Genomic DNA, 13,851 nt, shown 5'->3' with positions numbered 1-13,851 from the left:
CCAAGCTCCATTTTCCCCTACGCCGGCGCTGCCTGGTCTGGGTCATTTTTTTTGACGCACACCGGTGAGCTGCGCCGGATAACGTCATTCCATAAATAAGGCGCCCGCATGGCGCTTCGGAATGGCGTTAGCCGGCGTTAAATTGTTTGACGCACAACTGCGTTGGCGCAGTTGTGCGTCAAAAAGTATAAATATGGCCCTAAGTGCCATATGTACGAACATATTTTCCCATAGACATAGAATGGGTTAAACCCTTTGATACATCTGGCCCTAACTCACATATTTGGGACACTCACTATAGAAGGCAATTTTTATATATCTGGACAACATTCCTAGTCTGACCTAGTGGTAATTAAAGGGGGTAGGGGGGCACGGACGCAAAACAAGACCTTGCAATGATAACTTAAACCAACCCCTAATTCCATCACTTTTGGAATCAAAGAACACCAGAAAGGTTCAGAAAATTAAGCCAACTTTCAAAAGTAGGATGCATTTTGTGTACCATAGATTGTGTTATATCTAGTTGTACTGTACATGCCAAATTGTTCCTTTCCTAAACTACCATTCTCAAAATCAAAAATAGTAAACCTGTCTGAAAAAGTCCATAGTTGTTGAAATTTTGTGTACTGCTTTGTGATAATGCTTATTCGTTTGTGCCAATTTCGCTGCTCGTGTAATATGGAATGCAGAAAGACGATTTTGCATTATTTTGGCTAATTCCGCAAATCAAAATGGAATAAAATGTCTTTGCCTCAGCCAGGTTCCGGTCCTGAATAAGTAGAGATAGTCCATCTTCTTCATTTCTTAATAAGTGAGCACTACAAATCTTAGCAAATACCATTTTCATTGTTCAATTTTTCACAAGCAACAGATATTATGAAAAATGAATTTCTCTGCTGTTCTTCCACAAGTGCAAAAGGTGTTACATTACTGATGAATGAGAGGAATATGTATGGAAATGGGCTTGAGTCTTGCATAGCAATGATGGAGGGAAACACTGATCTGTTGTCTACTGTGAGTGCTAAAAACATGGTAGCGTGCAAGTGGCTGGTGGGAATAGGTGGAGGCTCTTATGAAGGGGTGATGATGCTCTACCAGGTGACAAGTCACAGATTGCTGCAAGAAAAGAACCAACGTCAAGCCAGGAAGAAGGACAGGAGGGAGAACTGCTCTCTGAGTGGCAATCGCTAATGGTAAATATGGGTTTCGAGCTTGAGGTTGATAGTCTGGTGACCGTTTGGGGCCTTCAGGGGTGCAATATGGGTAAGGATAGCTATGACCAGGCCAAGTAGGCTTGAGCCCTAGACAAAGGGCTAAATGCCTATGCTGTGTGGTGTAAATAAAGTACAGCCACGAATGCAACCAGGTACTAGAAAAAAATGAGGGGTGACTAGTCTGAATGGCTACAACTCTACATCACCAATCTGAATCAAGGTAGCTTGGAAGGCATATGGGGCAAGTAGAGGCTGTGAGCTAAAGCAGAAGGTAGGTTTGCTTGAAGGTCAGAAAGTGCAGACTCTGTAAATCATACTTTGTAGAATTAGCTGCTAGGCCTAGTGTCAAATGCAAGGGGAATGTGTGAAAGGGACAGTGGGCCGTCACAGGATCCTGCATGAACAGCATGAATGTAATCATGATGTTCTCTATAACCCTAAACTATTGCCTTGCAGGAACGTCTTACTATTATCTCATGATACACCAGATCCTCTGCTGCAGATACCCCTAGGAGTGGTTCTTGTCATCCAGTGGGCAGAGGGGGTGGTGGTTGCTATCCTTATGGTAAGTATCAGTTTATCATGCTCTTGGCAGTCAGAGATGAAGGGCAGTTAGTTGTGGCCCACAAGCAATTGGGGCCTTGTCCCATCCTGTTCTTAGATTACAGGACTGCACTGTACTTTAAGTGGACCAAGTGCCAATTCATGCCCTGTCTTCCTCCACCAGCTGAACACTTAATGATTAATGTCCTGGAAAAGGCATCCTGACAATCACACAACTGCACATGATTGAGATGGAATCTGGGAAACTGTTATCATTTTCCTAGGCCTGGTCTCCTTGCCAGTGTGACGTGACTACTTCTGGACTTTCTTGGTCCAAAACAGAAAAAGGTAGCCAGAGGAAAAGACTGGGAAACCGTTCCTTTTCCTCTACTTTAAGAACTGTGGCAGCTGTAGGTGTGCAGTGGTTCCCTCACATACCCACCCACCCTGCCACCACCTCTAGTTCGAGAAAGAGGCACTTGGGCAGAGACAACTGTGCATTATCACCAGTGTGCCTTGTAAGACATAACACCAATCTGTACCAGTGATATAACACTAACAATTTGGTAACTTGTTGGTGAGAATGCTATTTAGCACATCTGTACATTGGTTAAATGTGTGTATTGCAGCATTTATTTACACCATTGCAGATGTGGTGTGCAGGCCTAACACTATACTTCAACAGTGGTAAAAACTTTTTTACACACAAACCCTCTATATTTGAACATTTTATGGGCCCAGAATATATGTTGTTTACAGTGCCTACCCCCTAGGGGGCCTCTAATTGCAGAACCTTGCATAAACATTATAGAGTAAGAGCATTATAATTGAAACAAACGCCACGCCCATCTATCTAATTTGCATGCTTGATTTCTATGCCCAATTCTATTTTTATGAATATTACCACTGGAGTGAGCTCTACACAAAAACATAATTAAGAACATATTGCATCATCTTCATTGACAAATTAAGTGTGCATGAGATATTCTTTTAATTAAGTTAACCTGCCTCCTCTGGTGTGCTGTGTTATGCAGTAACAGGGGAACAACACTGCTCCTCGGTAAGGAAATGTTACAGGTGGTCATTTGCCAGGTACATTTATTGGTTGTGGGTGATCCTACACAGAAGCAGGCGAGTCTTGTTATAGAACTTACAGGACCGTCATCACACTACGGAAAGACCATTTGAGTTTGGGCTGTGAAAAATGTGCCAAGAACAAAATAAGTTCTATGTGTGACACTATATATATATATATATATATATATATATATATATATATCAAACACGCCGTTCTATTATGGAGTTTGCATGCATTTTGTATGCGTGTTTGTGTAATGTGTGCAATTTAGGCATGAGTTTTGGAGGGAGTTACATGTGGTCAGCGCTGCGCTCCCAAACCAGCCCCCGGCTCGGATTACACGCTATTTATAACCTCTCAGAACTGTTTCCCCCTTAGCGCAGTGCTCAGGGACCATATTCCACTGGCTTTAGCATCTCCCTCACTTGACATCCGAGCGCTCCGCTGTGTCGTGATCTCGGTTAGGGACAGGACTGGAGCAGGGCGGGACTGGCCCGCGGACCGGCCTGGACTTCTAGCACCGCGCACTCTCCCTTCAGGAGCCGACCCCACGTTCACAGATCATCGGGGGCGCACACCGGGCTGGACCTCTGCTTCGGGAAACCTCCTATGACTGGAGCCTGAGACGCGAGTGCCATGGATCACACTCTGTTTGGCTGCCTACGCAGCCCTCATGCAGCTGCCCAGAGCCTGCACCCTTTCTCGCAGTCACCGCTGGCCCTTCACGGCAGGTCTGACCACATGTCCTATCCCGAAATGTCCACGTCGTCCCCTTCGTGCATAATTGCTGGTTACCCTACCGAGGAGGGGATGTTCAGCAGCCAGCACCACCGTGTCCATCACCACCATCACCACCACCAGCACCATCAGCACCAGCCCATCCAGTCCAACTGGCACATTCCTCAGATGGCTTCTCCACACGTGGCTGCCAGGCACAACCTTTGCCTGCAGCAAGATTCGGGACTCCCCGAGCTGGGAAACAGCTCCCCCGTCCTGTGCTCCAGCTCGCCCAGCCTGGGCTCCAGCACCCCCACTGGAGCGGCCTGTGTGCCGGGAGACTACAGCAGGCAGGCGCTCTCCCCAGCGGACACGGAGAAGAGGGCGGGCAAGAGGAAGAGTGACAGCTCAGGTAAGGTTCCGCTGGCCCGATTCCTCGTCACCCCTACGTCACTCTTGCCACCTGAGGCACAGCCTTTAAACATTAGCACCTGCGGCAGGACGTTTACGCACTGCCGCTGGCCCAGGGACGTTTGAAGCTGTCTGTCACTTGGGGCGGGACGTTCAACGCTAACTTTACAGGAACATATTCTTAGGTTACTGCAAAATAGTGATCATGTCCGATCATTCGCTACGTTCAAAATCTCGCCTTTTTTCAAAGAACGATTTTGTCATTGGTTCTTGTGTTTACTCCAGAGCCCCGGTTTTCATTGCTCCAGGAAATTAATTGAGCACATTGTAAAGTCCCATGTGTTTTTATACCGGACCGCAGACGTGTAAATTCATTTTGTTAAAAAATAATTTAAAGTGATCGATATCACTACAAAACTATTCTGTTGCTGCCGGTGTTAGAATGTCTGACAAATTAACTTCATTTTCACCACAGTCCAGAGACACCGTTTAAGAACTGTACATTACGTGATGTGTACTTTATTGGTAAAATATGTTTTACCCTTTCTTCAGAACTTTCAAATCTTATGCCTCTGGTTTCAACATAATACGTAGATATTTTCCGTTCTGGGCGAATGTCAGAGCCACTCATTACGAGTGATTCGGTGTTTGGGCCTGTATAAGTATCACAACTGATGAAACCGGAGACCAATGGGATCGAATTCACCTATCCTCGTTATGACTCTTAGTAAAGTACCCCCCACCCCCGACCACCACCACCCCCGAGAAAGTGAACTTTCGCTTTATGTCACACCTGCTCATTTCCCTATCTCACCCTTTCTTCTTCTCTCTGCCTTTCTCTAAGTCTGTTTATCTTTGCCCAGGGTCATCTTAAGGATTCCGCCTATCCCATTTCACGCAAAGTCATATTTAACTTTTATTTTGTGAGTCTCTGTTTCTGAAAGCTTCTTTGCCCTAACGCGGGCCTAAATTAGCAGCAAATGGGTAATAATAATCATTTTTTTTTTTTTTAAACCAGGGGACCACAAACATTTTTGGAGCCCCCAAATCCTCAAGATGACACCGAATTCATTGGGGGCTATAAATTGCACGCAATTTTGACTTTGGCCCTAATAATAGGGAACAACACACACATTTTATTGCTTACCATGCCAAAGTTACCATTTTTTACGAGTACGTTTCAGCAGGTTTGACCCAAAATCTATCTGGGAAACTGCGGTGACGCAGTGTTAGGAGCTAAGCTCATGATTCTGGTAATTACTGCATTTACCCAAATGATGTGGCCACTCAGTATGAGGTCTACACTGTGAGACTGCACAGGGAAGCCCTCATTACAAGTTCAGGGCTAAATTCTGACCTCACAGTGATTGGAACTACACAACTTACAGTTTCCCCTTGGTAATTCCCCACAGGTCAAATCAGCCAGTATTTAAATATTTAAAGATGGGTTGAAATGCAAGGATGAAAGGCAAGACGTGCCTTGCTAAAAGCTAATTGTGCACATAGTGCCTCCTTTTCAGACTGAGAACTCCCAATAGGAGATATTTACCACACTTGGCAAATAACTCACCATGGGCTACTGGTATATTTTTACACTTGCGGGATCTACTGCACCCTATTCTGACTTACTTGTAATGAGGGTTTTTTTTGTACAAGGGTGCACATCTGCCCACTAATGCGTGTGTCTCTGCCGCAAGTAAAACGCACCTGTACTAAGCGGTATGAACATTTGCTCATTATAAATTCCTTTGAAGTAATGCTCCATTTCTGAAAAGTAAACTTGAGAACTTCAAGTAATACAGTAAAAGGCACATAACTTCGCCACAGCATGTAATCTTTGACTCATTTGAAAATCATGTGTCAACACAGCACTAGTCGAAACTGTGGCAAAGCGCTACGTATTCATATAGCGCTTACTACCCCTGATGAGGCGTTGGACAGATTTCCATTGTAGAATCGTTGTCATTTATGTCAGTTACACTTTCACTCCCCCTGCACCATGGGGAAAAAAACAACGCACTTACCATATTATTATATTATATCCACGAATGGAAGCGAAAGCCTTTGTAGACACCCCAAGGATGCACCGGGCCTGGCAGGACCAGCGCCACGACGCCTTCTCCCTTCAGCTGAGGGTGTGAAACATTTCGACGGCGGCGGCGGTGTAAAGCAAAGCGGCCCATCCACTTCATTATAATTTATGACTGCTAGTAATTATATACACTTCGCCACAAACCGTATTGACAGCTGTACCAGTATTTGTACAAACACGTAAGACACTGCTGTCCGAGATCATGGCGCTACAAAGTGACTTTGTACAGTCGTTGATTTATCAAACCAGGGATACTTTATTCTGTGTAATACGAACGCAATAAAGACACCAATAGCCTTTTATATTTGTCTTGAACTGGACTCCCCATGATTTAGCACACACTCCCTCTGCTGTCTTCCCGCCTTCTTCGCAGCGCTGTTCACAGTCTACGCGGAGGTTTCGCTTCATTGACATCGAATCAGAGGGAGGTTCAGTTTTTTTAATGATCCTCATCCCGGGACCCGAGATGTGAAATATGCATTTACTATGTTATTAGTGAATCTCGAGCTGCAGGCAGCCCAGCCTTCTTTCCTAGGCGGCATTTCTGAGTATACAGCAACGTCTACCCATCAAGTGATAACGTGATTAGCAACAATATCCGAATTTACAGAGGGCATTTTACACGAGGACTCGTACCTCGGCTTTTGCCGAGAGTATTCCTATTAACCTGCAGTTCTCTTACCAGATGATATAAGAGGGATTTATTCCATTCATTGCTCAGTGACGTCCGTGTCGCGACAAACGTGGTCCTACTGTGCTATGTAGTGGCTAACACGGCAGGTGCTGTAGCCGTGCTTTACACACGCATTCACGTCACTTTCTTCTCATCATTGACCTCCAATATCAGTTACTTTTAACAGAGTAATAACTAATTAAAACTACATTGTATGTCAGTTAATAAAAGTAATATCAATGTTTGCTGACAATTATAATTATTATTAGTAAACTTGTATACATTATAATAATTCAAGTACAATACTATTATTATTCGTGATACGACTTTATCTATTATTATTATAATTAGTAGGAGTAGCATTAACGTTAATAGTAGTCTCATCATTAACATCATACTTTGCAGTACCTACATTTTTACCATTATTAATAGTATCAATAGTAGTTTTAGTAGTAGTGACACTAATAATAATAATAATAATAATAATAATAATAATTATTATTATTATTATATTACAACTATTCGTCTTGTCTCTCTCACCATCGCCACTATTATTATTATTATTATTATTATTATTATTATTATTATCATCATCATCACTATCACCATCATCATTATTCTTCTGCCATATATTACTTATGAGTCAATACAGTCTTCTCCCTTTGCTGGGTGTTCAGCACCTAGACTGCCCCTTTCTTGTTTTTTACCCTGCCCTCCCCCCGGACCCCTTCATTGCTAGCACAGGTACTCCCCCCCATTAATTCTTGCTGTTTATCCCAATTTCACCAGGCCCAGGACTGCCGTCCCCACCTGCTTTCTACGATATGGATGATTAAGTTGCTTATTGCAATAATATAAAATAACCTGCAAATATTGATGAGTCGTATTTTGACGATTTATTTTTGAAGAACAATCACTAATTACTAACGTGCTCTTCTATTTGAAACCTTTCCTTCTTGGCACGAAAGCACCAATAAAGAAAGCAACAAGGCCCAAAGAGGGAATATTACTGAATCAACACGTCCCTTGCCCCTTCTCACACTCGGAGATAATACATTACACACATCAATTCAAACATTAGCACCAAATTATGTGGCAAGTAGCCTTTAAAGGTTTGGGGTTTTACACACTTTACTAAAATACACAAAGAAAGGTGCAACTCTCCCGGCCACAGGAAAGTCCAACCACGGCGCCAGAAAGAAAAGTGCAAATCCTATTTTTAATGTCCCACAGACATTGGCATCCTGCTGTAGGGGCATGCAGTTTCACCAAACAATAGATTGGCCAACTACACGTGAAGGGGTACCACAATGGATAACTCGAATACAACATATGGGTTTTTCATATATATTCTGCACTTACTGGGAAGCCTTTGTACCTGGTTCAGAAGGGATTAGGGGTCAAGATTTCTAAAATCAGCCTGTCCCGTATAAATTGAGCCTTGATTGGTGCTACAACAGTCTCCCTGGTCCCCGTGTGAACCACTCTCCATAGTCTTAGCAGCATCATTGTTTGTTCCACTGTTTGAAGTTCATTGAAGGAAAAATGTTTTTTATGAGCATCGAAAGATGAAAAAGCAGTATTTCAGGCTGTCAAGACAGGCTTGAACTGAAGTGAGAGACAATCCACTGACTTTTACAATCAGAGGTCTTGAACCAGATAACTCTACCAGCGAGACACGCAGAGAAGCCTCTTCTAGAACTTGACCCACCATAAATTTGTCTTTCAGAAATAAACCTGAGGTTGTGACTTCCAGACCACATTACCCCCCATGGGAAGAAAGACTGTGTTGATTTTCTCGAGGAAACACAAATAAACATATAACTAGACATTGCCATCCTGCTGATGCTCACTTAGGTGAACATGTTTCTTTGTGGTTTAGGGCACCGAACTTGTCACCTTAAATTAATTTTAGGACATTTTATGTACAAGCCATGCATGAAGGTGAGTGAGAGCTTTAGGTACACTCCAAAATACTGTGCAAGGTTAGCTATTTGGGGAGAACTGGTTTCGTTCTTCTTGTAGGTGGTGTCAGGAGCATGGTGAGCATATGTTGATAATCAGTGGTACAGGCAAAAAGCTGGGAGGTTGAAGCACTGCCCTTCATTGTTACCCAGTAACCGCATCTCAATCGTGTTCTCTACGTTATACAACGTGATTGATTTATTCATGATAGGATTATGTAAAGGGTCAGTGTTTGAATGCAAAGTGCTCATTGAAGATGACAGGCAGCATTGTCCACAAATGACCAGTGAATTGCCAAAGACAATTGCTTTTAATTGTACATTTTCCTAGCCATCAATTGTGGAGGATGTCAACATCAAACTATATAAAAAAGGACAACTACGTTTACAATGGCAAAGCGGTGCAGCTTGAGATTTGGCATCAGCTACATGTTAAATCAACTTTCAGCCAGTTCTTTAACACAATGCCTAACCCAGTTTTTGAGGATATTTTCGTCAACACAAAATGTGCACTTGATAAAGTTTTACTCTGAGCCCTTATAATACAATATTATTTCAGTGATGGAACTTAAACAATCCAACTACAATATATAATGGGATTTTAGTGACCATGAAATGATCTTATTCTTTTACTTTACATGGAATACTTGGACAAGATTGAAGACCTGCGAGTCTGGCTTGAGGTTCCCCGTTTGTGATGTACACAAAGGGTTTTCAAATTGCCAATGCTTTGTTTTATCAGCCCCACATTCAGGTGGGCTGACCAGGGTTCACGCCCCAAACAAGATGGAATTTCTTGAACGGTTCATCCAGATTGGGCATTTTATTTTATTTTCTTCATTCTACAAGGAGTACTATGAGTGAGATGAGCACATTCATCAACACAAGTTGATCCCACCAATGAACTTCGGCATATCTGTTGAGTAAATATTTGTGACTACTTCAAAAGAGAAGGGTTCGACTTCAGGGCAATTTGGCAGTGCCTAAATGTAGTCTCTAAGATCAATGTATGGGCTGTTTTTTTGCCTGCTTGTGGGCCTTTTTATGGACTAATGTTCCTGATTTTACTGTTAATTTCCCTGATATTACCACAAACACTGCCTTCAGCAAGCCCAAATGCATTAGTCCTCCACACCTTGCAAAACACATATACAACGTCTTTTTAGAAGGTCAAAACTGCCCCGATTTGCAAATGTCGGCCATGTTCTACGGCATCTGATGCAGTAATCGGGCCAGTTTTAATTAGGTTGACTGGCCTTTTTTCTATCCCGCCCTGACCCTGCTGAAAAGTAAAAAGACTAATCAAACCCCGGATGTTCACATACTGTGTGTCAACCTCCGCACTGACATACATAGCTGGACAAATAAATTATATCACTTGAATAAATTACATAGCTTAATTGTTCACAAAAAGAACCAAGCACAGTATGCTAGACAGGAATCCTGCGAAAGTAAAACCACATTTTAGTAGCCATGTTCCAGACTCGTTGGATGCCACTTAGAAGCTGAATTACTTTGTAAAGAGCTTGCCTGGCACACATAGGTCTGCATAGGAACATAGGGACATACTTGACCACAATAATCAAGCGTTGCCATTCAGTTAAACATCATTGATGTTAGGTGTGAAAATGCTCTTGCTATCGAAGTCTAAATTTGTTTCACACGCTGATGCACATATAGTTTGTTCTTTTCAACTCAAAACTTAGAAACGTAGTACTGTTTTTACCCTATTTACATACAGTGTTTACAAGATGTTGCACATCTGTTTTTCATAGAACCGACACATTTCCTCATTTTAATTATTCTAACCCTTTGTCAGGAACTGTAAAAAAGTGTAATTTCATTTAATGGAACAGTTTTTACACTTGGTAAAGCTTGTGTATTGCTAAAGATATACTTTATAAGAAGGCAAATATGAAACCCAGTATAATGGCAAGTAATCTTTTACAAGTATCAGACAAACACAACATTTCCCCAATATCTCGTTCAAGGTCTATCAAGTGGCTACTTGTCACTAGCTTTTTTAACTTTCTCAATGCCCTTAGTTGGGAAAGAACTGCACTTGTCACTAAGAAATATGTGTTTATGCATAATAAAAGAAATTATGTCCAGAAAGAAAAAACACTTGACAGAGAAAGAATGATGGCAAAGCAGGTGGTTTGGAGTGCAATGTCCAATCACATTGTAAACAATCATTGGAGCTGATCACAGAGACTATTAACACTTTTATTGAAGGTACTTCCAAACATTTGCGAGCATATCCCCCCGCTAATAATGCTCGACAGATGTGGAGCAAACCCAAGGAAGAAGAATGCCACATAGTTTGGTGATTAAGGATTTGTGTCCATTTTTTATGATACCCTCACCTCATGATCATGAGTATCCATAGAATACTTGGTGAATTCACATCAGGTTAGTGTCTGGGTTGTCTATTTTTATTTGGTAACACAATCAGCACAATCAGAGAGTGCCTAGGCACAGTACGCCTTATGACAAAGTTCTGTTCTGACGCCTTACTGTTCAAGTTTCAGATTTGTACCCATGTTCTTCAATTTCCCATCACTGATTATAGGTATAGTTGTGTTTAAAAATAATTTATAATCCCATTCATATCTGTTTGTTTTGACTTCTTAGCATTAAACAATTGATATTTATAGCTAGAACTATTAAGAAATATTAATGTCTAATGATGATCCATCAGAATTGCTCATTTTAGCTCATCAGCTCAGTGGTCTGGCCTCTGCTTCGCTTTTCTTCACCCCCTTTCTGGTGGGACCCATGGATCAGGCCTCAGAGTGTCTTCTCTATCTGCTCTGTGTCTATGTACTCTTTAATCTCCTACTTCGACATTCATTTTTATTTCAACACTGATGACACTCAGACATGTTTCTCGCTCTTGTTCTTCGCATTTTCCACCATCTAAATGTTGCACCTGTCTCCAGTCTGGAATGAACACATGCTTCACTCCGAAAAATTGAAATTCTTGTTTTTCCTGCACTCATATCCTCCCGTCCTCCCCCTCTCAGCTCCATCATTTCCTCCCTTTCACATTTGACCATCAACTCCGTAGCATCTTTCACCCATCCACTAGGGCTAATTCTGCCTGATGCTGGATTCTTAGCGCTTAATATCTGTCAAAAGGGTTTTCCTACCTAAGCAAACTTGTTATTATCCATGCCTTGACTGCTGTTGAATATTTCATTATGTCTTCCTCCCAATCCCTTTAGAATGGTGCTGCTCTCTGTTTCTTTAAAAACTCCTCACCCAACAACACACCCTTCCACTTGGATGGTTCCTATCTATTTGTACTTTAGGTTGTGCTTTAGCTGCCTTCATTTTAAATGTACTCCAGACAAAGCATTCCATAACTTTCCTCTCTTGCCGCCCCTCAACTCATTGAGGCCTTAAGGGATTTCACACCTTTAGTCTATTTGCCCCTGTACCATGGAACATTCACCCCTTGGGTATCTGCCCAGGTCTACCCATCTTACAACCCCAAAAAGTAGCTACACTATATTATCTCACTTCTTTACCTTTAAGGTCCTTTTGACGTTATTATTTTATGTCGCATTTTGGTAGAAGGAGTATGTCAAATGTATAAATAAACAATATTTCATGCTTCAGGGATGTCCACGTTTCATCACTCAACTTCGGTCATTTGATTAATGATAAGAATGTATGAATGCTTCACACCAATGTGCAAACACTGTGGTTTACTTATTATTACACAGAGCATCAGATTCCTCAGTCATGATATTTCTAAAAAGTTTCATTTACATCAGTTACTTTCTTTTCACACTACATGTTTACATTTTTTTTTACTTTCGGTGTGATATTTGTTCTAACAACTTGTTTTAATTAATGGGGCACTTAAATTTCTTTTTAACAAGATCACCCTTTTATTTAATCTGGAATACATAAATGTTCTGTCAAGTGCTTATTTGCCATGAACCTTTCTCTACCACATTATTAGGGATTGCAAGAGTCTGCTTTTTTACCTAATTGTATTTTGTGCAGTCAGAGTTCTTTCACCACTGCAAAAATAAATATTAGTACTTTGCACAAAACAATTGAACCGTTATACCACCCACATACGTGCTAAAAAGCAGCTCCTTGCAAATTAACACCAACATTTGCTTTCAGAAAACACGGGTTAGCACTGAAGGCTTTCAACAGGATAGTTACCTTTCAAAGCAATGGTTAAAATACATTTGTAGCAACTCCCTTCTAAAATTCCTGGTCAAATTTTGAATGTCACCAGTTTCAAGTTTAGTGAATGTATACAGATGTTTGTGAAATTAAGCTGAATAGTGAAAGGACCAAATCACTTATTGAGACAATTGCAATATAATTAAATATTAAAAGACTATCCATATTTGTGGTCTATGCTCACATCACATTCTATCATTCATACAATATTTCATTTTTAGGGGGTTAGTTTTGCAAGAGTGCAGCGGAAGTACAATACAACCTACATTTATAAATAATTGCATAACAGATCTAGCAGAAGGAAAGATCTGAATACCACATTGAAGTGTCTGAAACATTCATATTAAATTATTTGACACCCATAGAAATATTTGTTACAAACATGTTCGTAATTTGGTTAAAGGGACCGAGGTGAAAAGCGAATGGAGTTCACAGAAAGCTCTGAGAGATGTAGTATGGGATTTGGTGCAATCCGGCAGGGAAAAGAGGATGGCTACTGAATTGCATTTCTAGCAGTGCTTCCAGAATCTGAAGAGAGACACTGATGTAGTCATTGCTCCGCTAGGCTTTGCAGAAACTGTCATTTGTCTCTCTTCTCTTTTGCAGGATCCACCCCACAACGGAGTCAAGGCCTACCTCTAACTATTTGACAAATTAGCTTGAATTTATGTCACATTGTGCTGTGTTTTAGGACTCAAGCTACACTTCTCTTCTTCGCTCAGAAGATCCAATTAGGCTAAAACATGTCTGGGATTGCTTGTGCTTCCATATATTAGGGATATGGCAGACTAGACTGCCCTTTGGGGGATGAGGCCAAGACTGATTTGTATATGACTGGTCTCTGTTGTGTCACACTGAGATAAAAATGATGCAAGTGAATCCAGCCTACAGTGATTACAAGTACCTGGGATTAGTTCAAGCTTCTGATGATCACGTTTTGGTCTTCAGTG

General features: G+C 41.5%; 1 protein-coding gene across 1 annotated transcript in view; it reads left to right on the top strand.

Moving 5' to 3' along the window:
- Positions 1-3,224: 3,224 nt before the first annotated feature.
- The window catches only part of MEOX2 (mesenchyme homeobox 2), a 221,233-nt gene continuing 210,606 nt past the window's right edge, over positions 3,225-13,851 (top strand). Inside the window, exon 1 of the mRNA XM_069211801.1 lies at positions 3,225-3,964. Coding sequence (XP_069067902.1) covers positions 3,472-3,964 — 493 coding nt within the window. The 5' untranslated portion in view covers positions 3,225-3,471. The remainder of the gene's footprint in view (positions 3,965-13,851) is intronic.

Source organism: Pleurodeles waltl, chromosome 10 (assembly GCF_031143425.1).
Source record: "Pleurodeles waltl isolate 20211129_DDA chromosome 10, aPleWal1.hap1.20221129, whole genome shotgun sequence".
Classification (NCBI taxonomy): domain Eukaryota; kingdom Metazoa; phylum Chordata; class Amphibia; order Caudata; family Salamandridae; genus Pleurodeles; species Pleurodeles waltl.
Note: the sequence above shows the minus strand (reverse complement) of the source record. Positions and strands in the feature narration are given on the sequence as shown.